Source organism: Onychostoma macrolepis, chromosome 04 (assembly GCF_012432095.1).
Source record: "Onychostoma macrolepis isolate SWU-2019 chromosome 04, ASM1243209v1, whole genome shotgun sequence".
NCBI classification, from domain to species: domain Eukaryota; kingdom Metazoa; phylum Chordata; class Actinopteri; order Cypriniformes; family Cyprinidae; genus Onychostoma; species Onychostoma macrolepis.
In genome coordinates, this window is record NC_081158.1 from 31,962,478 (window position 1) to 31,981,254 (window position 18,777).

At 36.6% G+C, this 18,777-nt stretch overlaps 2 protein-coding genes across 9 annotated transcripts in view; both read right to left on the reverse strand.

The window, feature by feature from the left end:
- Window positions 1–4,404: 4,404 nt before the first annotated feature.
- LOC131538579 (apoptosis facilitator Bcl-2-like protein 14) lies at window positions 4,405–9,339 on the reverse strand. The gene is made up of 6 exons (XM_058772486.1): window positions 9,202–9,339; window positions 7,914–8,176; window positions 7,703–7,810; window positions 7,544–7,602; window positions 5,015–5,287; window positions 4,405–4,929 (listed from the first exon to the last, which is right to left on the reverse strand). Coding segments are annotated over exons 1-6 (744 nt in total). The 5' UTR covers window positions 9,204–9,339; the 3' UTR covers window positions 4,405–4,890.
- A 457-nt stretch (window positions 9,340–9,796) lies between these two features.
- Window positions 9,797–18,777, reverse strand: part of dgki (diacylglycerol kinase, iota) — a 56,221-nt gene continuing 47,240 nt past the window's right edge. For 5 of the 8 annotated variants that reach the window (XM_058772479.1, XM_058772478.1, XM_058772480.1 and 2 more), the window contains exons 21-33: window positions 17,622–17,684; window positions 16,219–16,319; window positions 16,011–16,090; window positions 15,751–15,795; window positions 14,755–14,824; window positions 14,618–14,658; window positions 14,410–14,534; window positions 14,294–14,319; window positions 14,016–14,053; window positions 13,739–13,859; window positions 11,447–11,483; window positions 11,263–11,362; window positions 9,797–11,177 (exon numbers count right to left, since the gene is read on the reverse strand). In XM_058772479.1, coding sequence (XP_058628462.1) covers window positions 11,061–11,177; window positions 11,263–11,362; window positions 11,447–11,483; window positions 13,739–13,859; window positions 14,016–14,053; window positions 14,294–14,319; window positions 14,410–14,534; window positions 14,618–14,658; window positions 14,755–14,824; window positions 15,751–15,795; window positions 16,011–16,090; window positions 16,219–16,319; window positions 17,622–17,684 — 964 coding nt within the window. In that variant the 3' untranslated portion in view covers window positions 9,797–11,060. The remainder of the gene's footprint in view (window positions 11,178–11,262; window positions 11,363–11,446; window positions 11,484–13,738; window positions 13,860–14,015; window positions 14,054–14,293; window positions 14,320–14,409; window positions 14,535–14,617; window positions 14,659–14,754; window positions 14,825–15,750; window positions 15,796–16,010; window positions 16,091–16,218; window positions 16,320–17,621; window positions 17,685–18,777) is intronic. The other 3 variants (XM_058772483.1, XM_058772482.1, XM_058772481.1) reach the window with 1 other exon arrangement.

The following is an 18,777-nucleotide window of genomic DNA, read 5'->3' on the forward strand; positions in this document are numbered from 1 at the left end:
TCACTACTGGAAACAATGCAAGGCATTCAGTCAGGAATGGTAATGTTAACCGTCACTGCCAGTGAACATTTCAGCTACAAATGTTCAGTTTGTGTAGAACCCGAGTCCTGGATTTGATCAAATGAATTATGATTACACTTAGCTATCTGCCTTGTCATGTATAATTATTAGGCATATTTGTGACATAAGTAAAAGTGGATGACCAAGGTGCAACACAATGAATTTACAAGCCTAAACCAGTCTGTCAGCATGCCTGTAAATGAGTGTGTGATGTGTGAGGAACCTCAAGAAGAGTTTATGATGCGTTTATGAAAAAGTATAATGTAATCATTTCCATTTGCCTGCCGCTTTTTAACTACAGGATCAAGTGTCTTGATGAACAGCACAATATGGTGATGAATGGACATTCTCTAGATTAATAATATAATATAATGATAATATGATAAAAATAAAAGTTCTCACCTGTGCATGTCAAGCCACCTTGAAAGATATACGAGCAGCACACATCGCACCAAGTGAACGTCGCGTCCTCACAAAACGTGTGTCCTTCTCCTCTCTCCTCTTTGACGCGCGGGTCTTTGGCCGAAGGTTCGAATATCGTCCTCACATCCGGGGTTTGAAGCCCCTCTTTCTAGACCGCTGTCCACAGTTCTCTGACGCCTTGGGCAGTGAGTCGCTTTGCTCGGGGTTTGGAAAGACGCGCGGTCTCTGGGGAGACGGAGCTCCCCTCACCTTGGCTTTGCGCATTCTATATTTGGCTTTGGGTGAATTCTTCTCCATCGGCTCAGCTTCTTCCACCCGAAAGGTGGGTAATCGGTTGAGCTGAGGCAGGTCTAGCGGCGAGCCGACGGCGCAGTAGTGTGGTGGTGAGTACTTCCTGTGATGCATCATGACTGCGTTACCGAGTGCGTCGGAGGAAACACACAAACACCTGTAGATCCGAGAAACCTGATCGTGGCCGTTTTTTGATAAGACATTTCTCAGTCTTCGAGAGGATTCACCGAGGTTTCTCTAAGACGGAGGAGTAGCGCTCAAGCAGGTAAGACAGGTGCACACAGCGCGTGTCATGTTTCATCTGAGCAGAGCTGCGCGCTCGCGCACACACCCACAGTCTCTGGTTAGATGTAATCAATTACAAGAAGCAGGGTTGTTACAGTTAACAAAAACAATAAAACGTTCGATATAATAAACTATAATAAACTCTCTCTCTAAACAAACTTAAACCTACTTTATTTACAAATAAAATATTTTAATATTTAATTGTGAGGTTCTTGTTGACTGCTTTTTTTCTTCTTTTTTAAGAAAAACGAAACAAAACAGATGGAAATTTTATAATTTAGTTTGTATGGTTTAATTATTTGGTTTGTATTTTTGAAATGTTTTTCTTCTGTGATTGAAAATACTGTTGTTTTTTGTTGTTGTTGTTGTTTTTTGTGATTAACACTTTATTATGCTTTTTTTTTTTTTTTGCAAACACAGTTACCAGCAACGACAATAACAAATTTTCATTGACTTCATTGAATTCAGTGTGGACAGCATCACTGATAACAAATATAGATAAGAAATACAAAGGAAAAAGTAATAAAAATAAGAAAACATATACGTGTATATACATAAATATAAATAATATGTAAGAAAAAACTATATACATAATGTCAGAGATGAATAAGAAAGCGTCTCACGAAATAAAGGTAAAACAAATCAAACAAACAAAGGAACCTGCCATCCCATATAGGCCTACCTTAGATGACAACTTCGTAGACTTGTCTATCCTATACCAATACATCACTTAAGTTTTCATAATGGAAATCAGACTAACGTGTATTCGTTTCCAGTGAAGAATGGTTGGAATCTTTGCTCGATTGATTAAGGCAGTGGATTGCTCCAAATGAACAAAGTCTATAAAATAGGAAAGCCATTGCTGTTTTGACAGGGAATTAGGAGGAAACCAAGAACTGATAATCGTTTTCTTTGCAGCTGTTAACCCTGAGGAGAAAATTCGTTTTTGGTTTAAAATCAGGGTTACTGAAGAGTCATCATTAAGAAGGAAAAGACAAGATTCAGGATCAATCGGTAATTCCAAAAGTTGTGATAACATAGCGGAGACATTAACCCAAAAATTGAAAATCGGGGGACATTACCAGAATACATGAAAAAAACTGCCCAGTGTTACATTTGACACAAACAGAGGAAGAAATTAGTTTCTGAAACATTTCAAGGGTGTGTAATATATTCTATGGACTACATTATAATTTATCAGCTGGTGGGCAGGATTTTTCAAAATACTGTTTTAATAAAGGTGCTTTTCAAATTCAAAATTCTCTCTCTCTCTCTCTCTCTCTCTCTCTCTCTCTATATATATACAGTATCTCACAAAAGTGAGTACACCCCTCACATTTCAGCAAAAAATTTAGTATATCTACACAAATGAAACTTGGATATATTTTAGAGTAGTCAATGTGCAGCTTGTATAAAAGTACAAATTTACTATCCTCTAAATATAACTCAACATATAGCCATTATTGTCCAAATAACTGGCAACAAAAATGAGTACACCCTACGTGAACGTCAAAACTGTGTCCAAAGTGTCAATATTTTATAGGGGCACGTTTGTTATCTAGCACTGCCTTAATCCTCCTGGGCTTGGAATTCATCAGAGCTGCGCAGGTTGTTGCTGGCATCCTCTTCCACTCCTCCATAATGGCATCACGGAGCTGCTGGATGTTAGACACATGGTGCTTCTCCACCTTCCGCTTGAGGATGCCCCACATGTGCTCCATAGGGTTCAGGTCTGAAGACATACTTGGCCACTCCATCACCTTCACCTTCAGCTTCATCAGCAAGGCAGTTGTCATCTTGGCTGTGTGTTTGGGGTCGTTATTATGTTGGAAATATTCCATTCGGCCCAGTTTCTGAAGGGAGGGCATCATCTTCTGCTTCAGAATGTCACAGTACATGTTGGAATCCATGTTTCCCTCCCCAGTACCAGCAGCACTCATGCAGCCCCAGACCATGATGCTACCACCACCATGCTTGACTGTAGGCAAGATACAGCTTTCTTGGTACTCCACACCAGGGCATCACCACACATGCTGGACACCATCTGAGCCAAACAAGTTTACCTTAGACTCATCAGACCACAGGACATGGTTCCAGTAATTCATGCTCTTGGCCAGGTTGTCTACAGCAAACTGTTTGCAGGCTTTTTTGTGAGCCAGCTTCAGAAGAGGCTTCCTTCTGGGAGGACGGCCATGCAAACTGACTTGTTGCAGTGTGCGGCGTATGGTCTGAGCACTGACAAGCTGACCTTCCACTTCTACAACCTCTAAAGCAGTGGTGGCAGCACTCAAGCGTCTGTTTTTTGAAGCCAGCTTCTGCACAAGGACTCAACTTCTTTGATCAACCCTTGCGAGGCCTGTTCCGAGTGAAACCCGTCTTGGAAAACCTCTGTATGACACTGGCCACAGTACTGTAACTCAGTTTCAGGGTGTTACCGAACTTCTTGTAGCCTCGTCCATCTTTGTGGAGAGCAACAATTTTAATTCTCAAATCCTCAGAGAGTTCTTTGTCATGAGGTGCCATGTTGAACATCCAGTGGTCAGGATGAGAGAATTGTACTCCAAGCACCAAATTTGAACTGCTCTAAAACAAGATACACAAATTTGTATGGTCCTGTCAAGCAGACAAAAACATGAACATGATGAATAGGACATGTGGCTTTGCATGGTTAAACGACGTATAGCTGTTTTCACGTAGGGTGTACTCACTTTTGTTGCCAGCTTTTTTGACAATAACGGCTGTATGTTGAGTTATTTTCAGAGGACAGTAAATCTGTACTGCTATACAAGCTGCACATTGACTACTCTAAAATATATCCAAGTTTCATTTTTATAGTATTGTCCCTATTTCAGGATAAAATGATTGCAGAAATGTGAGGGGTTTACTCACTTTTGTGAGATACTGTATATATATATATATATATATATATAAACTTAAACCTACTTTATTTAAAAAAATATTGTAATATTTGTTTTAAATTAACTAAAATTTAAGTTTAATTTAATTTAATTTTAGACATAACTGACAAAAATTACTAAATGAAAATGGAATATATATATATATATATATATATGGGCTGGCGATCAAATGATTGCAGATTTACATCAGAAGATTAATCAATGACCTTTAATTGATTAAATACACCATATGTCCAAAATTATGCAAACACCCTCTTCTAATTAACATGTTTGTCTATTCCAGTCATTTCTGTAGTAGTGAGATCCATCCGTACAGAAATTGCCGGAAGACCGAAGCCTGTTAATTAGAAAAGTGGGTCCACATACTTCTATAATACAGTAGTAGATAAGACAAAAAAGAACAAAAAAAAAAAACAGACAAAATGACTGAAATGTTCAGTTATTTTAATGTTACAACATTAAAGTACAAAATTCATTAAGAAGACATTTTTTATATTCTTTTAAATAATCACTATCACTAACAATCAGGGAAAAAGAAAATAAATGTTAATTTCAAAGCAAAAGTACAGTTTTAACATAAGGCCAAATAACAATAACAATCTCATTAAATTACAAAAATAGTTAACAACTGGAGCTAAACATGTAAACAACATGTATAATGCTGGTTTTCATAGCACATGTACCTTTGGTTTAATGTTTTGAGGCAGTAACCGTAGCACTTACAGTGAGGTATGTGTACATATGCTTGGCACAATGAACTACCTATTTTTCTCTCTTATTTAGTGAGGGACAAAAACAAGTTATATCCCTGCTGGCTCGCTGAAAAAAAATAAATAAATCACTTTTTCAGGTTAATAAAGTGCCTGTGCCCCTGAGAATGATGTTTGTAAAGTGAGGAGAGCATCTCTTCTGCTCACTGGACTTCCTCTTTGGATTCGTCACTAACTTCTCCCTGTGAAGGGGGGAAAAATGTTTGTATGTGTTATTAAGCCAGATGTCTTTGTTGTAAAGAAGTGTGTTGTCATTGAGATACTTACATTGCCTACATGCATGTTTCTGACAATCCACGTGGAGTATTTTTCCTGTAGATACTGGGCACCTAAGCTCAGCATGAAGGTCATCGGATGGTAGTGGATTCCAACAAGGTGACTGGTGGCTTCACAGACCAAAGCCACATTGACTTTCTTGTCTTTCTGCTCTGGAGGCACATCTGGAGAAACACTTCCGCAGAAAGCTTCCATCACTTTCTTGTAGAAGCTGTATGTGAGAGAGGACTGCAGCTTCTCATGTAACACCTTGTCTTCCTTAATCTGCAGCAGAGGTTCAAAGACAGGACAAAATAGATGTTTACAGTATATAGCATGTTTCACTGTTTGTGACTGCAAATGTCTATTTGTTTCAGGTCTAACATGTACTAATTCTATTTTTGAATACCCACAAATTTGGTTTGAAGCTTATTTTTTAATAAAAAAAACATAAGGAATATTTAATCATTTAAGGATATTATAAGAACATATACAAATATAATTTGTAAATGGGGAAAATTGCACTGAACTGCACAATAGGAGCATTTTCATTCGTAACCGACTTTTGGACTTTATATTGGAACATTCAGTATATTATTTATATCATTTAAAGTCTGTTATGAATGAAAATACTTATGTAATGGAGAAAATCGCATTGAACTGCACAATATATCAACAGCATAGTGACAACAACAAACCATTAAGAATAAGAATATTTAACAGTTAAAAAAATGATAATATTGAGCCTGGTTTAAACAAATAATACACAGACACATACATACATACATACATATGCAAGTTTGCCCACTTAAAAAAAAGAAAAACAGAAGGGTTTATCATTTTTAATGGTAGGTTTATTTTAACTGATAGTGACAGAATATCAAACAAAAAATCCAGAAAAAAGCAGCATACAAATGTTAAAAAAAAGATTTACATTTTAGTAAGTCAAATAAGTATTTGATCCCCAAACAAAACATGACTTAGTACTTGGTGCAGAATGCCTTGTTGGCAAGCACAGAGATCAGACGTTTCTTGTAGCTCGTCACCAGGTTTGCACACATCTCAGGAGGGATTTTGGTCCGCTCCTCTTTACAGATCCTCTCTAAATCATTAAGGTTTCTTTGCCGTCTCTTGGAAACTTGAAGTTTCAGCTCCCTCCACAGATTTTCTATGGGATTAAGGTCTGGACACTGGCTCGGCCACTCCAGGACCTTAATGTGCTTCTTCTTGAGCCACTCCTTTGTTGCCTTGGCCGTGTGTTTTGGGTCATTGTCATGCTGGAAGACCCATCCACGACCCATTTTCAATGTTCTGACTGAGGGAAGGAGGTTCTCATCTAATATTTTAATGGTACATTAGCAGAGAAAAAGCCCGCAAGCATAATGTTTCCACCTCCGTGCTTGACATTTCTCTTCCTCCAAACACGACGAGTCGAGCTGATGCCAAAGAGCTCAATTTTGGTCTCATCTGACCACAACACATTCTCCCAAGCCTTCTCTGAATCATTTAGATGTTCATTGGCAAACTTCAGTCGGGCCCGAACATGTGACTTCTTGAGCAGGGGGACCTTGCAGGTGCTGCAGGATTTCAGTCCATTGCGGCGTAGTGTGTTACCAGTGGTTTGCTTGGTGACTGTGGTCCCAACTGCCTTGAGATCATTAACAAGCTCCTCCCGTGTAGTTCTGGGCTGATCCTTCACCTTTCTCATGATCATCCTTACCCCATGAGGTGAGATCTTGCACGGAGCTCCAGACTGAGGGCAATTGATGGTTATTTTGTATTTCTTCCATTTCCAAATAGTCGCACCAACAGTTGTCTCCTTCTCACCAAGCTTCTTGCTGATGGTCTTGTAGCCCATTCCAGCCTTGTGCAGATCTACAATCTTGTCCCTGATGTCCTCTGACAGCTCCGTTGGTCTTGCCCATGGTAGTGGAGACGTTGGAATGGAAGATACAGATTCTATGGACAGGTGTCTTTTATACACACAACAAGCTGAAATTAGGAGCATCTTCTTAAAGTGACAGGACTAATCTGTGTTCCACATGTGCACATAACCAATCTGTGGGAGCTAAAATTCCTGCTGGTTGGTAGGGGATCATGTACTTATTTGACTTACGAAAATGTAAATCTTTTTTTAACATTTGTATGCTGCTTTATACACACACACACACCTCTATTTAATATATATATATATATATATATATATATATATATATATATATATATATATATATATATATATATATACACTTTATATAAAATTAATGTTCAAATGTAAAGTCTATTACAAATACTAAAAAAATTGTTCTATTGTGCAGTTCATTACAAATTTCATTAAAAAATTTTTTTATTAATGTGGTCTCAGACTTTTAGATTCAACTGTTTAATTCTGTCAAAAAAGGGAACGAAAAGCATACAGTAGTTTAAAATAGGCACAACGGACAATATTAAAGTACAGGTAACTATGTTTGCAGAGACACCTGGTGGCCAGGATTAACATCTCATCTTAAATTATTCAAATCATCATTTGAATTCACTGACCATTTTGTCCAGTTTATCACCATGTTCTCTGAGGAGCTCAACCAGCTTTTCCACAATATCTGTTGAGAGAACAGAAATGTGAAGTCAAGTTTGAACTCTTCTCTCAATAAAGCAACTAAAACTTCAGAAATCAAAAGAGAAGACTGAGCTCAAACTCACCATCAGAGTCTGGTTCTATTTCACATGGAGTGAAGTGCACAGAGTCTGATATCTGCGTCAGTTCACTGACCATGTTCTCCATCTCGTCCACTTTCTCATCATCTGAACCTGACGGAAGCAAATCAGATGCTGGAATCTCCACAATAGGGAATGTTTTAAAAAATACTTTAAGCAGCCACACATGCAGATCAATATTATATTTAATACTCACCCGCTAATGCCGCTGGCTGCTGTACATCTGGTGGTTCATCTGTCTGTGGTTTAATACACTTGAAGAGGAAAGACAGTCTCTTCTTTCTTTTATTTTTCTTTGGTTTGCTGTCATCTTCAGCCGGCTGTGGTGAAGACGGGACGGGATCAGAGTCAAATGATTCCTTCTGCACCCCTCTCTTGCGAGTGTATGCCATCAAGAGTTTGAACTCCAGACTGTCCTCCGCAGACGTCTGGACATCACCGTTACCGTGCTGCTGATCCCTGCTCAGATATGCAAATACACTTCATCAAACCACAATAAATATTTGTAAAGTTTATTTATATTATATTTTATCATTTATGTTTTAACGACTTAAGAATATTAGAAAATAATGAGGATATCAAGTGATATATGTGTGCGTGTATAAACAAATGTTTAATAAACAATAAATATGTTTAATTTAAACTGTGCTAGATTTGTTAAGCTTAATTTAACTATATTCGGGTTTACTTTAAATTTAATTTAACTAATAATAAGTATTGCGATTCATTTTGACATAATTTTAGAAACATTATTAGGTTTTGTACACTAGATATACAGTGCATTAGTCATGGACTAATCATTTTATATGCTTTCATGGCATGCAATGTGTATTAAAACGTGAATATCCCTTATGAAAATTATAAACTATTTTACTACAAATAAAACCAATAAATAGATACAAATTAACCGTGGTTTTGCATAACGTTTCAAATGCCTCTTCTTATATTAATTATATATTTTATAATATTATATACACATATTTAAATTCCTCTAAATTTGTCAAGCTTATTTTAACTAGACAGTATTCCATGCATTAATGCACTATTTTATTCAACCCTGAATATTCTTTGAACTTACATTTATTTTAACAGGATAAATTTGATTTAATTTGACAAGGAAGTGATTTAATCCGTAATTTAATTGACGGAAGTGAATAAACGTAAACATTGTAATGTGAAGTCGCGGTCAACTGTGTTACTGATGAGTGAATGTGTCTGGGCATGTTCACCAACGCTCACTAACTCGAGACGTTTGTTTCATTTTTTCCTTCAGCCTCAGACATCTCCATAAGTTTAGACACAAATCACATGCATTACTTTAAATTCTCGACCTATTTCTACATATAAACACGCCTATCCGAAGTCACGGAACTGTGAACCAAATTCACCTGGTCTTCTTTAAGAAACAAAATACAACAGTCTGAGACAGTGACTATAAACATTTTCTCTTGGTTAATAAATATAATGAAAGTAGACACACTTACATGACCCCGTGTTCAATGTCCGATGTTGTCTGAGAGCAAAGTGAAGGTTTAGTCTGGTTATGTGATGTGGGCGGAGCCAAACTGACGTATTAATTACACACTGTGTGACTCAGAGTCAAATGATTCAACAGAAACTTCTTTCGTCGCATTGATTTTCATCTGAAATCAACATCTCAAACAACCGACATGGCACAATGACATGATTTATACGAGCTGTTTCTCTTCGGTACTGTTACAAGGGTCACTACTTTTAAATACATTATTGTATGGAATGAGCATTATGAACTTTATTGTGCTAAATGTTTTATTTTTGTGCTCCTCTAAGTCAGGAAATTACCAAACTTAATTTTTTTGGGTGAAATATCACTTTAAAACACACGCTAAACAATCCCTTGAACGTGTAAATAAGAATGTAAAGAGTAAAAGAGGTGCAAATGTTCATTTTATGTTTGCATGCTGTATCACTGCATTTAAAGGAAAAAAAAGAATGTAAATTGCCATACTATGAGTCAAGAATGGAAACGCCGCATGCCATTCCTCTAACTATAATTTTAGGGTGATCTACGACTGTCCAGAAAACACACAACACAGGTGCTTTCCATCACGACTGCCTTTTAATGAGAAACATTCCCAGTTTCCAGATCGTGCAACATGTCACATCTCCACATATCCCTCAAGTCTACTCACCCACTGACCTCATACACACCTAAAATAGATATTTAGAAATGAGAAAAAACTAAAACATTCAAGTAGTTCCCATCTTTTAAAAGATTAAAAAAAATAAAATAAAAATACAACCACTGAACAATTTCATATTTTTCATATAACTTAAAATAATAATAATTTAAAAAAAAAAAGAAATAATGCCATTTCATTACATAATCACTGAGGGGTAAAAACATCCAGAGAGGTAACAAAATTTCCATGCACAATAATGCTTTAAAATGATACAAGATAACACAGCAGATCACTCGTGTATGTAAATGGATCTCACAAAGGCTCAGTGTGATCTGGTTTTCATGCAGACACTCGTCGCATGAAAATGTCGCTGGGCATTTCCTGGCATGAGTGATGTGACATGGACTAAGCATATGTTCGAAATACCACACTTAACTCTCACCGGCATTCATTTGGTTTAGTCATTCTTCGGTCAAACGCAACCAACTTGGCATTTCAGAAACCAATCAGCTGCCATCAATGGAAAAAACACATCCGGTTCCTTTGCTTGACTTGAAACATTAATGTAATGTAATATTAAATAGATAAATGCACAAATGTCATCCATTCATATTGCATTGAATATGGCTCAGATCTTGTCTCGTCGTTGTAAGATAATTTCACAATCACGCCACTGTAACGGCACACAAACAAAACGTGAAAAGTCTGTAGTTTGAGTTTAAAATCTCCGCGATGATTCTGTCCAATCGTTAAAAACTCTCTGGAAGAAGATCCTCCTTTAATCAAACTCTCTTCAGATGATGTTTTTCCTCTCTGTGTGTCTTTGGCACACAACACTGATGCGTGACAGCTTCCATCTCTGGCATGTTTAACCGTCTTTTATCTCTAAAACTAACCTGCGATGCAACAAATCCCAATCCATCTTTGAATAAATAGTGATAATAAATAAGAGCAATAAATAAATGCTAAAACCCCACAGCGACATCAGTGGAAAAACAACAGCTAGACACGATCCCGAGGACTCTCTCAGCCCGAGGCACTCTCGATTCACCTCTCTCTTCGTCTGTCTTCTCTCACGCTCTCTCGTTCTTTCTCTGCGAGTGCGAGCGGACGCTCGGAGGAGTGCCGACAGCCACTTTCTGTGGGTAAAAATCTTCCTGACTCTAATCGCGCGAGCCCGTTCATACAGCCGTCTCCAGATCCTCGTGCGCTGCCGGCTCCTCCACCGGCCGGCTCTCCATGAGGGACGTCAACTCCGAGTTCCCAGCGTCCAGGGCGCAATCCTTGGGGGTTTTTCCCTGAGGAGGACAATGTGACATCAAGCTGACTGCCGAGTCTCACACCACATGTCAAAACAAAGAGGAAACACAAACAGATTCTCACTAGGAAGTTAGTTTTGCTGAGGGAAGCCCCGGCCTCCAGCAGACGTCTGCACACCTCCACATGCTGCTGAGACGCTGCTTTGTGCAATGCGGTATCGCCTCTGGAAAAAAGGAAGTGAAGGCAAATTAAATGCCAGTTTACACCATTAACACGCAAATAAACAGATCAGATCTCAGCTACATACGTGTCTCTGTCAGTTAAATCCAACATCAGCTTTGACCCTGAAAGAAACAGAATCCTGATATCAAAATACTGTGTGTGAGTGACAAGAGATTAAAATTTGATTTAGTATAGAGTTTTGTAAAATAGTATTGATATTAGTATTAATATTTGTAATAGTATTTTATTGTAAACATATATATATATATATATATATATATATATATATATATATATATATATATATATATACACACACACACACACACACACACACACAGGTGCATCTCAATAAATTAGACTGTCATGGAAAAGTTAATTTATTTCAGTAATTCAACTCAAATTGTGAAACTCGTGTATTAAATAAGTTCAATGCACACAGACTGAAGTAATTTAAGTCTTTGGTTCTTTTAATTGTGATGATTTTAGCTCACATTTAACAAAAACCCACCAATTCACTCTCAACAAATTAGAATACGGTGACATGCCAATCAGCTAATCAACTCAAAACACCTGCAAAGGTTTCCTGAGCCTTCAAAATGGTCTCTCAGTTTGGTTCACTAGGCTACACAATCATGGGGAAGACTGCTGACCTGACAGTTGTCCAGAAGACAATCATTGACACCCTTCACAAGGAGGGTAAGCCACAAACATTCATTGCCAAAGAAGCTGGCTGTTCACAGAGTGCTGTATCCAAGCATGTTAACAGAAAGTTGAGTGGAAGGAAAAAGTGTGGAAGAAAAAGATGCACAACCAACCGAGAGAATCGCAGCCTTATGAGGATTGTCAAGGGATGGGGTCAAGGTATCATGAGCCACCACACACAGACGTGTCAAGGAATCTGGCTACAGTTGTCGTATTCCTCTTGTTAAGTCACTCCTGAACCACAGACAACGTCAGAGGCGTCTTACCTGGGCTAAGGAGAAGAACTGGACTGTTGCTCAGAGGACCAAAGTCCTCTTTTCAGATGAGAGCAAGTTTTGTATTTCATTTGGAAACCAAGGTCCTAGAGTCTGGAGGAAGGGTGGAGAAGCTCATAGACCAAGTTGCTTGAAGTCCAGTGTTAAGTTTCCACAGTCTGTGATGATTTGGGGTGCATTGTCATCTGCTGGTGTTGGTCCATTGTGTTTTTTGAAAACCAAAGTCACTTCACCCGTTTACCAAGAAATTTTGGAGCACTTCATGCTTCCTTCTGCTGACCAGCTTTTTAAAGATGCTGATTTCATTTTAGATCGAGAATCTATGGGGTATTGTCAAGAGGAAAATGAGAAACGAGACCAAAAAATGCAGATGAGCTGAAGGCCACTGTAAAAGAAACCTGGGCTTCCATACCACCTCAGCAGTGCCACAAACTGATCACCTCCATGCCACGCCGAATTGAGGCAGTAATTAAAGCAAAAGGAGCCCCTACCAAGTATTGAGTACATATACAGTAAATGAACATACTTTCCAGAAGGCCAACAATTCACTAAAAATGTTTTTTTTTATTGGTCTTATGAAGTATTCTAATTTGTTGAGAGTGAATTGGTGGGTTTTTGTTAAATGTGAGCTAAAATCATCACAATTAAAAGAACCAAAGACTTAAATTACTTCAGTCTGTGTGCATTGAATTTATTTAATACACGAGTTTCACAATTTGAGTTGAATTACTGAAATAAATTAACTTTTCCACGACATTCTAATTTATTGAGATGCACCTGTACATACACTTATACACTTTATACCATTTATTTTTTGTATATAATTATTATATAATACAAAAATAAATTATTACATTTATTTAAATGTAAATAATTATTTAATTTCTAAAGTATTTGGACATTTAAGACATTAAAAATGCAATGTGACATTTAGAAGCACTGAAAATTTTAAAACAAAAATAAATTTTTACATATATGCATATAAAAAATAAATAATTATGTTATTTTACGCACCAAAACATATTTGGACATCTAAGAAATTTAAAAATGTATATTGATGTTTAAAGACTGAAATACTCTATACAAAATATTTTTTTATATATGCATATAATATAAAATACATAGACTTTATTTGATTGATTTAATTGGATTTGATTTGATTCAATTTGATTATCGATTATATTGGATTTGATTTTGTTTGTTTGGATTTTATGTGATTTGATTCGAAAATACCTTTTGGGGCCATAATATATTTAGAAACAGTTATTTACTCTTTTGGTTAGACATAGGATTGTAACTCACGCACAAAATTTCCCTTCTATCCCAACTGAGCATGTGACAAGCAAACTTTGAACTCTGTGTACTCAAACACAGGAGTGTGCGTGTCTCTCACTCACCGTGCTCCAGAATAAAACTCACGATCTCCGTGTGGCCGTGTTGGGCGGCCAGGTGCAGAGCGGTGCAGCCCATAGAGTCCCGCACCAGCAGACTGACCCCGGCGGAGCAGCAGCCCGACAGCTGTGACACACGCAAACAGATCATGAGTCACGATGAGTGGCAATGCATGGGTGCTTTCAATTAGAAAACAAACGAGTTGCACAAGTGCTTGTGCTCCACCCTGCTGAGTCACTTCTCCAAAACACTTCCACTTTCAAATTCGTAAAAAAATCTTACCGCCTCTACATCTCCTTTAACAGCAGCCGACAGGAGAGCTGGAAAACGATTGAGATTTTGTCAAAACAATGAGTAACGCTCATACATGAGGTACCAAGTATCCTAAGAAATGCATGACATGCATGTGGGAATTTCTAATGGTGATGACTTTGCATTGTGAGAATGGGTTTATCACATGAACATCAACCACTAAAGAAAACCTGCTCCATTTCTAAACAGTCCAGTCCTGTTTCCTATCTCTCCACCACTTCAGAGAAATATCCACGTTTGTACTTTACCTTGTTCGTCTGAGGTCAGGGGAACCCTGTAATGAAGAAACCAGAGTAAAATAAAAGGTCAGCTTTGTTTGTTCTGCAATTAGCGAGGTATAAACAAAGTTATTGATGAGTCTCACCCGGAACTGGGCTCTACCACCACGTCTGGCATTCCTGGGACCCGGACCTGGCTCACCGCTGGGGCCTCGTGGTCCAGGATGAAAACCTCATCCTGGCATATTTCGGTCACAAAGTGTAGGTGCTCCTGTTTGTACACACAAGCGCACGTTATGCAGCTTCCTGTTAGCGTTTACATTTTTTATAAGGCATATTGTGTGGTCATAATACCTGAGCCTTGTCTATGCGATAAAAGCGGTCGGCTGATGTAGCTGGAAACAGAAGAAATGTGCCAGCGGTTAAATTATTCAGAGGCATTTACTGACATAGAGGAGGTCTCGTCATACAGTACAGATGAAGTGACTCACAGTCTAGGAAGCTCCAGTTTGGTGAAAGTCTGTGTGCAGAACAGGTCCGTGGCATACCTCTGATCTCATCCTGACACAACACAGCAAAAACAATTCAGAACCACTTTTACAGTCAATTCTAATTCATTTCCTCCACTGAGGTGCCAAACTGGATGCAGCATTTGAATAAAAAAGTACAAATGAATTATAATAAAATGAAACATGACTACTCTTAAATGTAGTTTTAATGGAATACAAATACATTTTATTTTCAATATGAATCACCCATAAACACACAACATAGGGTATTTTGGGGTATAATTTATTTATAAATCACTATATTTAATAAATTAACTTTTATTTTGTTGACCACAGCTGAAGACTACTTCATTTAACACTATGCTATAATTTACTCAAAATATTACATAATTACTAGATTCAAATTTTATTTTTTAAATGACCAGAAGATGTGAACATTTTCTTTTTTATTGTTATAATTACAAAATTAATATTTTAAATTGATGTGAATGTTATATTTATTATGTTATTATTACAAATGAAAATATTTAATTTTTTATTATTTTTACAAAATTGAAAGATTTAAATACTGATGTGAATATTTTAAATATGTATTTTATCAAGTTATCATTACACAATTAATAGATTTAATAGATTTAAATTATGATAATTAAATAATATAAATAATTTTTAAATTTATTGTTATTAAAAAAAAGAAATAATTTAAATTCTGATGTGAATATTTTTAATATATATTTTTATTCAGTTATTACAAAAGTAATAGATTTAAGTTGTAATGTGAATATTCATTCTTATTATTTATTTGTACGTGCTGTGGTTCTTAACATATATTTTGACAGTACCAAACTTATATGGGAATATTTAGGCATGTAAATTTGACGAATTTCTTTGAATTGCAATTCAATAAATTCCAATTCCTGTCATTCCAATTCAGCATCTTGTGTGTTGAATTTCGTCCAATGCTGTGGAGGCCTTTACCTGGTAGTGCACTCTGTGACCAGTAGAGGGCGCCTGATGCAGATCCTGTCAACACCAGACACAAATGTGTGAGTGCATGAATTTATAACATGATGGTGGCAATACTGTGGTTAGATTTGAGGTTAAATGTTGACCTTGAAATAATTAAACACTACAGGATGACAAACAAAATTCAGTTGCGCCAGCAGCTGTGTCAGTAATCATATCGATTCAGTGCTCAATGAAATCAGTCTGACAGGAGCATCATGGGAAGCGCTCACCTCCTGCAGTCTGTCAATGTACAGTCGACAGGTTTCCAGATCACAGTCTCCTCTCACCACCACGATGCCAACAGGAGTCGCTGAGCAAGCAAGCACACACACACACACACACACACACACACACAGTCACATCATACTCGCCTGTCCTACAGCAGCACTGTATTATAACATGTGAATTGAATTGTGGGAAGGTTTCTGATTGACTTACAGATGTCACGCAGACGCTCCTTGTCAAACTGCATGCTCTCGTACTCCTGCAGACCGATGCGGTTCACGCGCAGACGCAGACGCTCAGGGACGGCATGAGGGCTGCGGTACGCAGACGACAACAAATGAGGACCGACGCCACATTTATATAACATCTAAATCAACAAAGGTGAAGGTGGAACAGGCATGCTCTCAGTTTTATCTTCTGCTTGCTGATAATGCTCACAGGAACTACATGAAAACACTTTATGATCGTACTGATTCATAATGAATAACCGGGAAAATAATATTAATCTCAGACGATGAGGAGCTCATGAGGAAGAGTGAAAATGAGCTTCACAAAAGGACAGGTGAAGACCAGGAAGGACTGAAAGTCATTAATGCATAAAAATGCTTTTTGTGGCCATTTGGTCTGTTTAGACCAAATCTGTCATCTTTATTCAAGTCAACATATTCAAATTAGTCATTATTTACTGTTATTTCTGTAACCCTTAATACATTAACCACTATTCATTTATTGTGTTTACTATCTGCAATATTTTATACAGTGTTCAAAATGCATAACCTCTTAACCTGCGCCCCTATTTTTAAATAGCTATTTGGTTTATGATTAGCATTATTTTTCCACCTGTGCAGTCAAAATAGTCAACAATGCTGGTATAGACATAAATAAATAAATAAATGATGACAATAATTGTTATTATTATTATTAATTTTACTTAAATATTTTATTGAAAACATTTATATGATTCTTTAAAACAAAGTATTACAGTCAAAATAAATAATACATTTATAATGAAATAATTAATATAAATATTATAATTATATAAAAAGTATTATAAAACATAAATAATAAGAAGAAATAATTAAATATCAACAAATAACAATAATTGTAAAAAGTATGTATATAATTTAATTTTAGTGTAAATTGTATATAAATATAATGCTATATTTATTATAATTATATTATAAATAAAATAATAATATTACATATAACTTTATATTGTATATACATATTATATTTATATGTTATTAAATATTGAATTATATATAATTTAATTATACAATAAATTATTTATATATATATATATATATATATATATATATATATATATATATATATATATATATATATATATATATATATATATAATTTAACAATTTAATGAATGGTGTTATTTAATTAAAATATATAAATATAAATTATATGATTCTAAATACAAACCCTTTATTTGGCTGATTTGTGTACAATAAGACTAAACAGGGTCGTTTTTAATTTCATGTTGACTTTAAGATGCGCTGCGAAACACAAAACACTCATGAGTGAGAGCCCTCGACTCACACAGATACACACATGCCTCTGTGTGTGTGTGCTGGAGGGATGCTGAGAGATAGCGTACTTACACAGAGAAGGAGTCGGGGGGAGCAGATAGGCGGCGCAAGTCGGCTGCGCACACTTTCTGAATGCTGCGTCAGCGCAGCCACACAGGAACACAGGCAGCACAGCCAAGCCAGTCAGCACAGAGACAGAGACCGAGACCGAGAGAGAGAGACAGAGAGATGGAGAGGGACCGAGGTGACAGACAGACGCATGAAGGGCGACCGGTAATTAAGGAGGAAGAAAGATGGAGACAAAGAAAGAAAAAGAAAGAAAACCCCACTGAGAGCGGCACAGAGAGCAGAACCAGCACACGTGGATTAGTGCTGTTACTACAACATTCACCAGTCAAGCACACACAGTTTTACACTGTTAGTTACACACTCTCGTCCAGACGCTAACATCTGTGTGTGTGTGAAATGCCCTAAAACAACCCTCATTCTGTGAGATCAGCTGCAAGTGATGTGCATTATGTGTGTAACTTATTCAAATAGCATTAAAAATGGAATTTATACACACACCTACATCTCTTAAATTTGCATTTAATTCTTGAATTAAAATGTATTTAGATATTTTTTTTGTGGTATCCACAAAAAAATAAAAAAATTTAAAAAAAAAATCCAGAAAAAAGTATTAATGTTTCCACAAAAATATTAAGCAGCATAATGGTTTTCAACATAATAATAATAACAAATGTTTCTTGAGCAGCAAATCAGCATATTAATATGATTTCTGAAGGATCACGTGACACTGAAGACTGGAGTAATGATGCTGAAAATTCAGATTTGATCACAGAAATAAATTACATTTTAAAATACCGTATTGACCCGAATATAAGACGATGTTTTTTCCTTGGAAATACATCTGAAAAAACGCGTTCGTCTTATATTCAGGGTCTAGACTTTGACATGTCAATAATACACCTACAACAATAGGTGGAGCCAAAAACGCATAAAACAAGTGTGCCATGAAATATGTAATGTAATGTGTGTTGTAAAGATCGCGAATGAAAACAAATGAAAAAGAAAAGTTTACAGCAGCATGATCGTGACTGTCATGTTAGCCTGATGTGATGTGACCAAACTTTCTCTGTAAGTGATTTTAAAACATAAGGCAGAACCCAGATTTGAAAACTACAATAAGATTTCACGTCTACTGATAATAACATTTTGGTAGGCTACT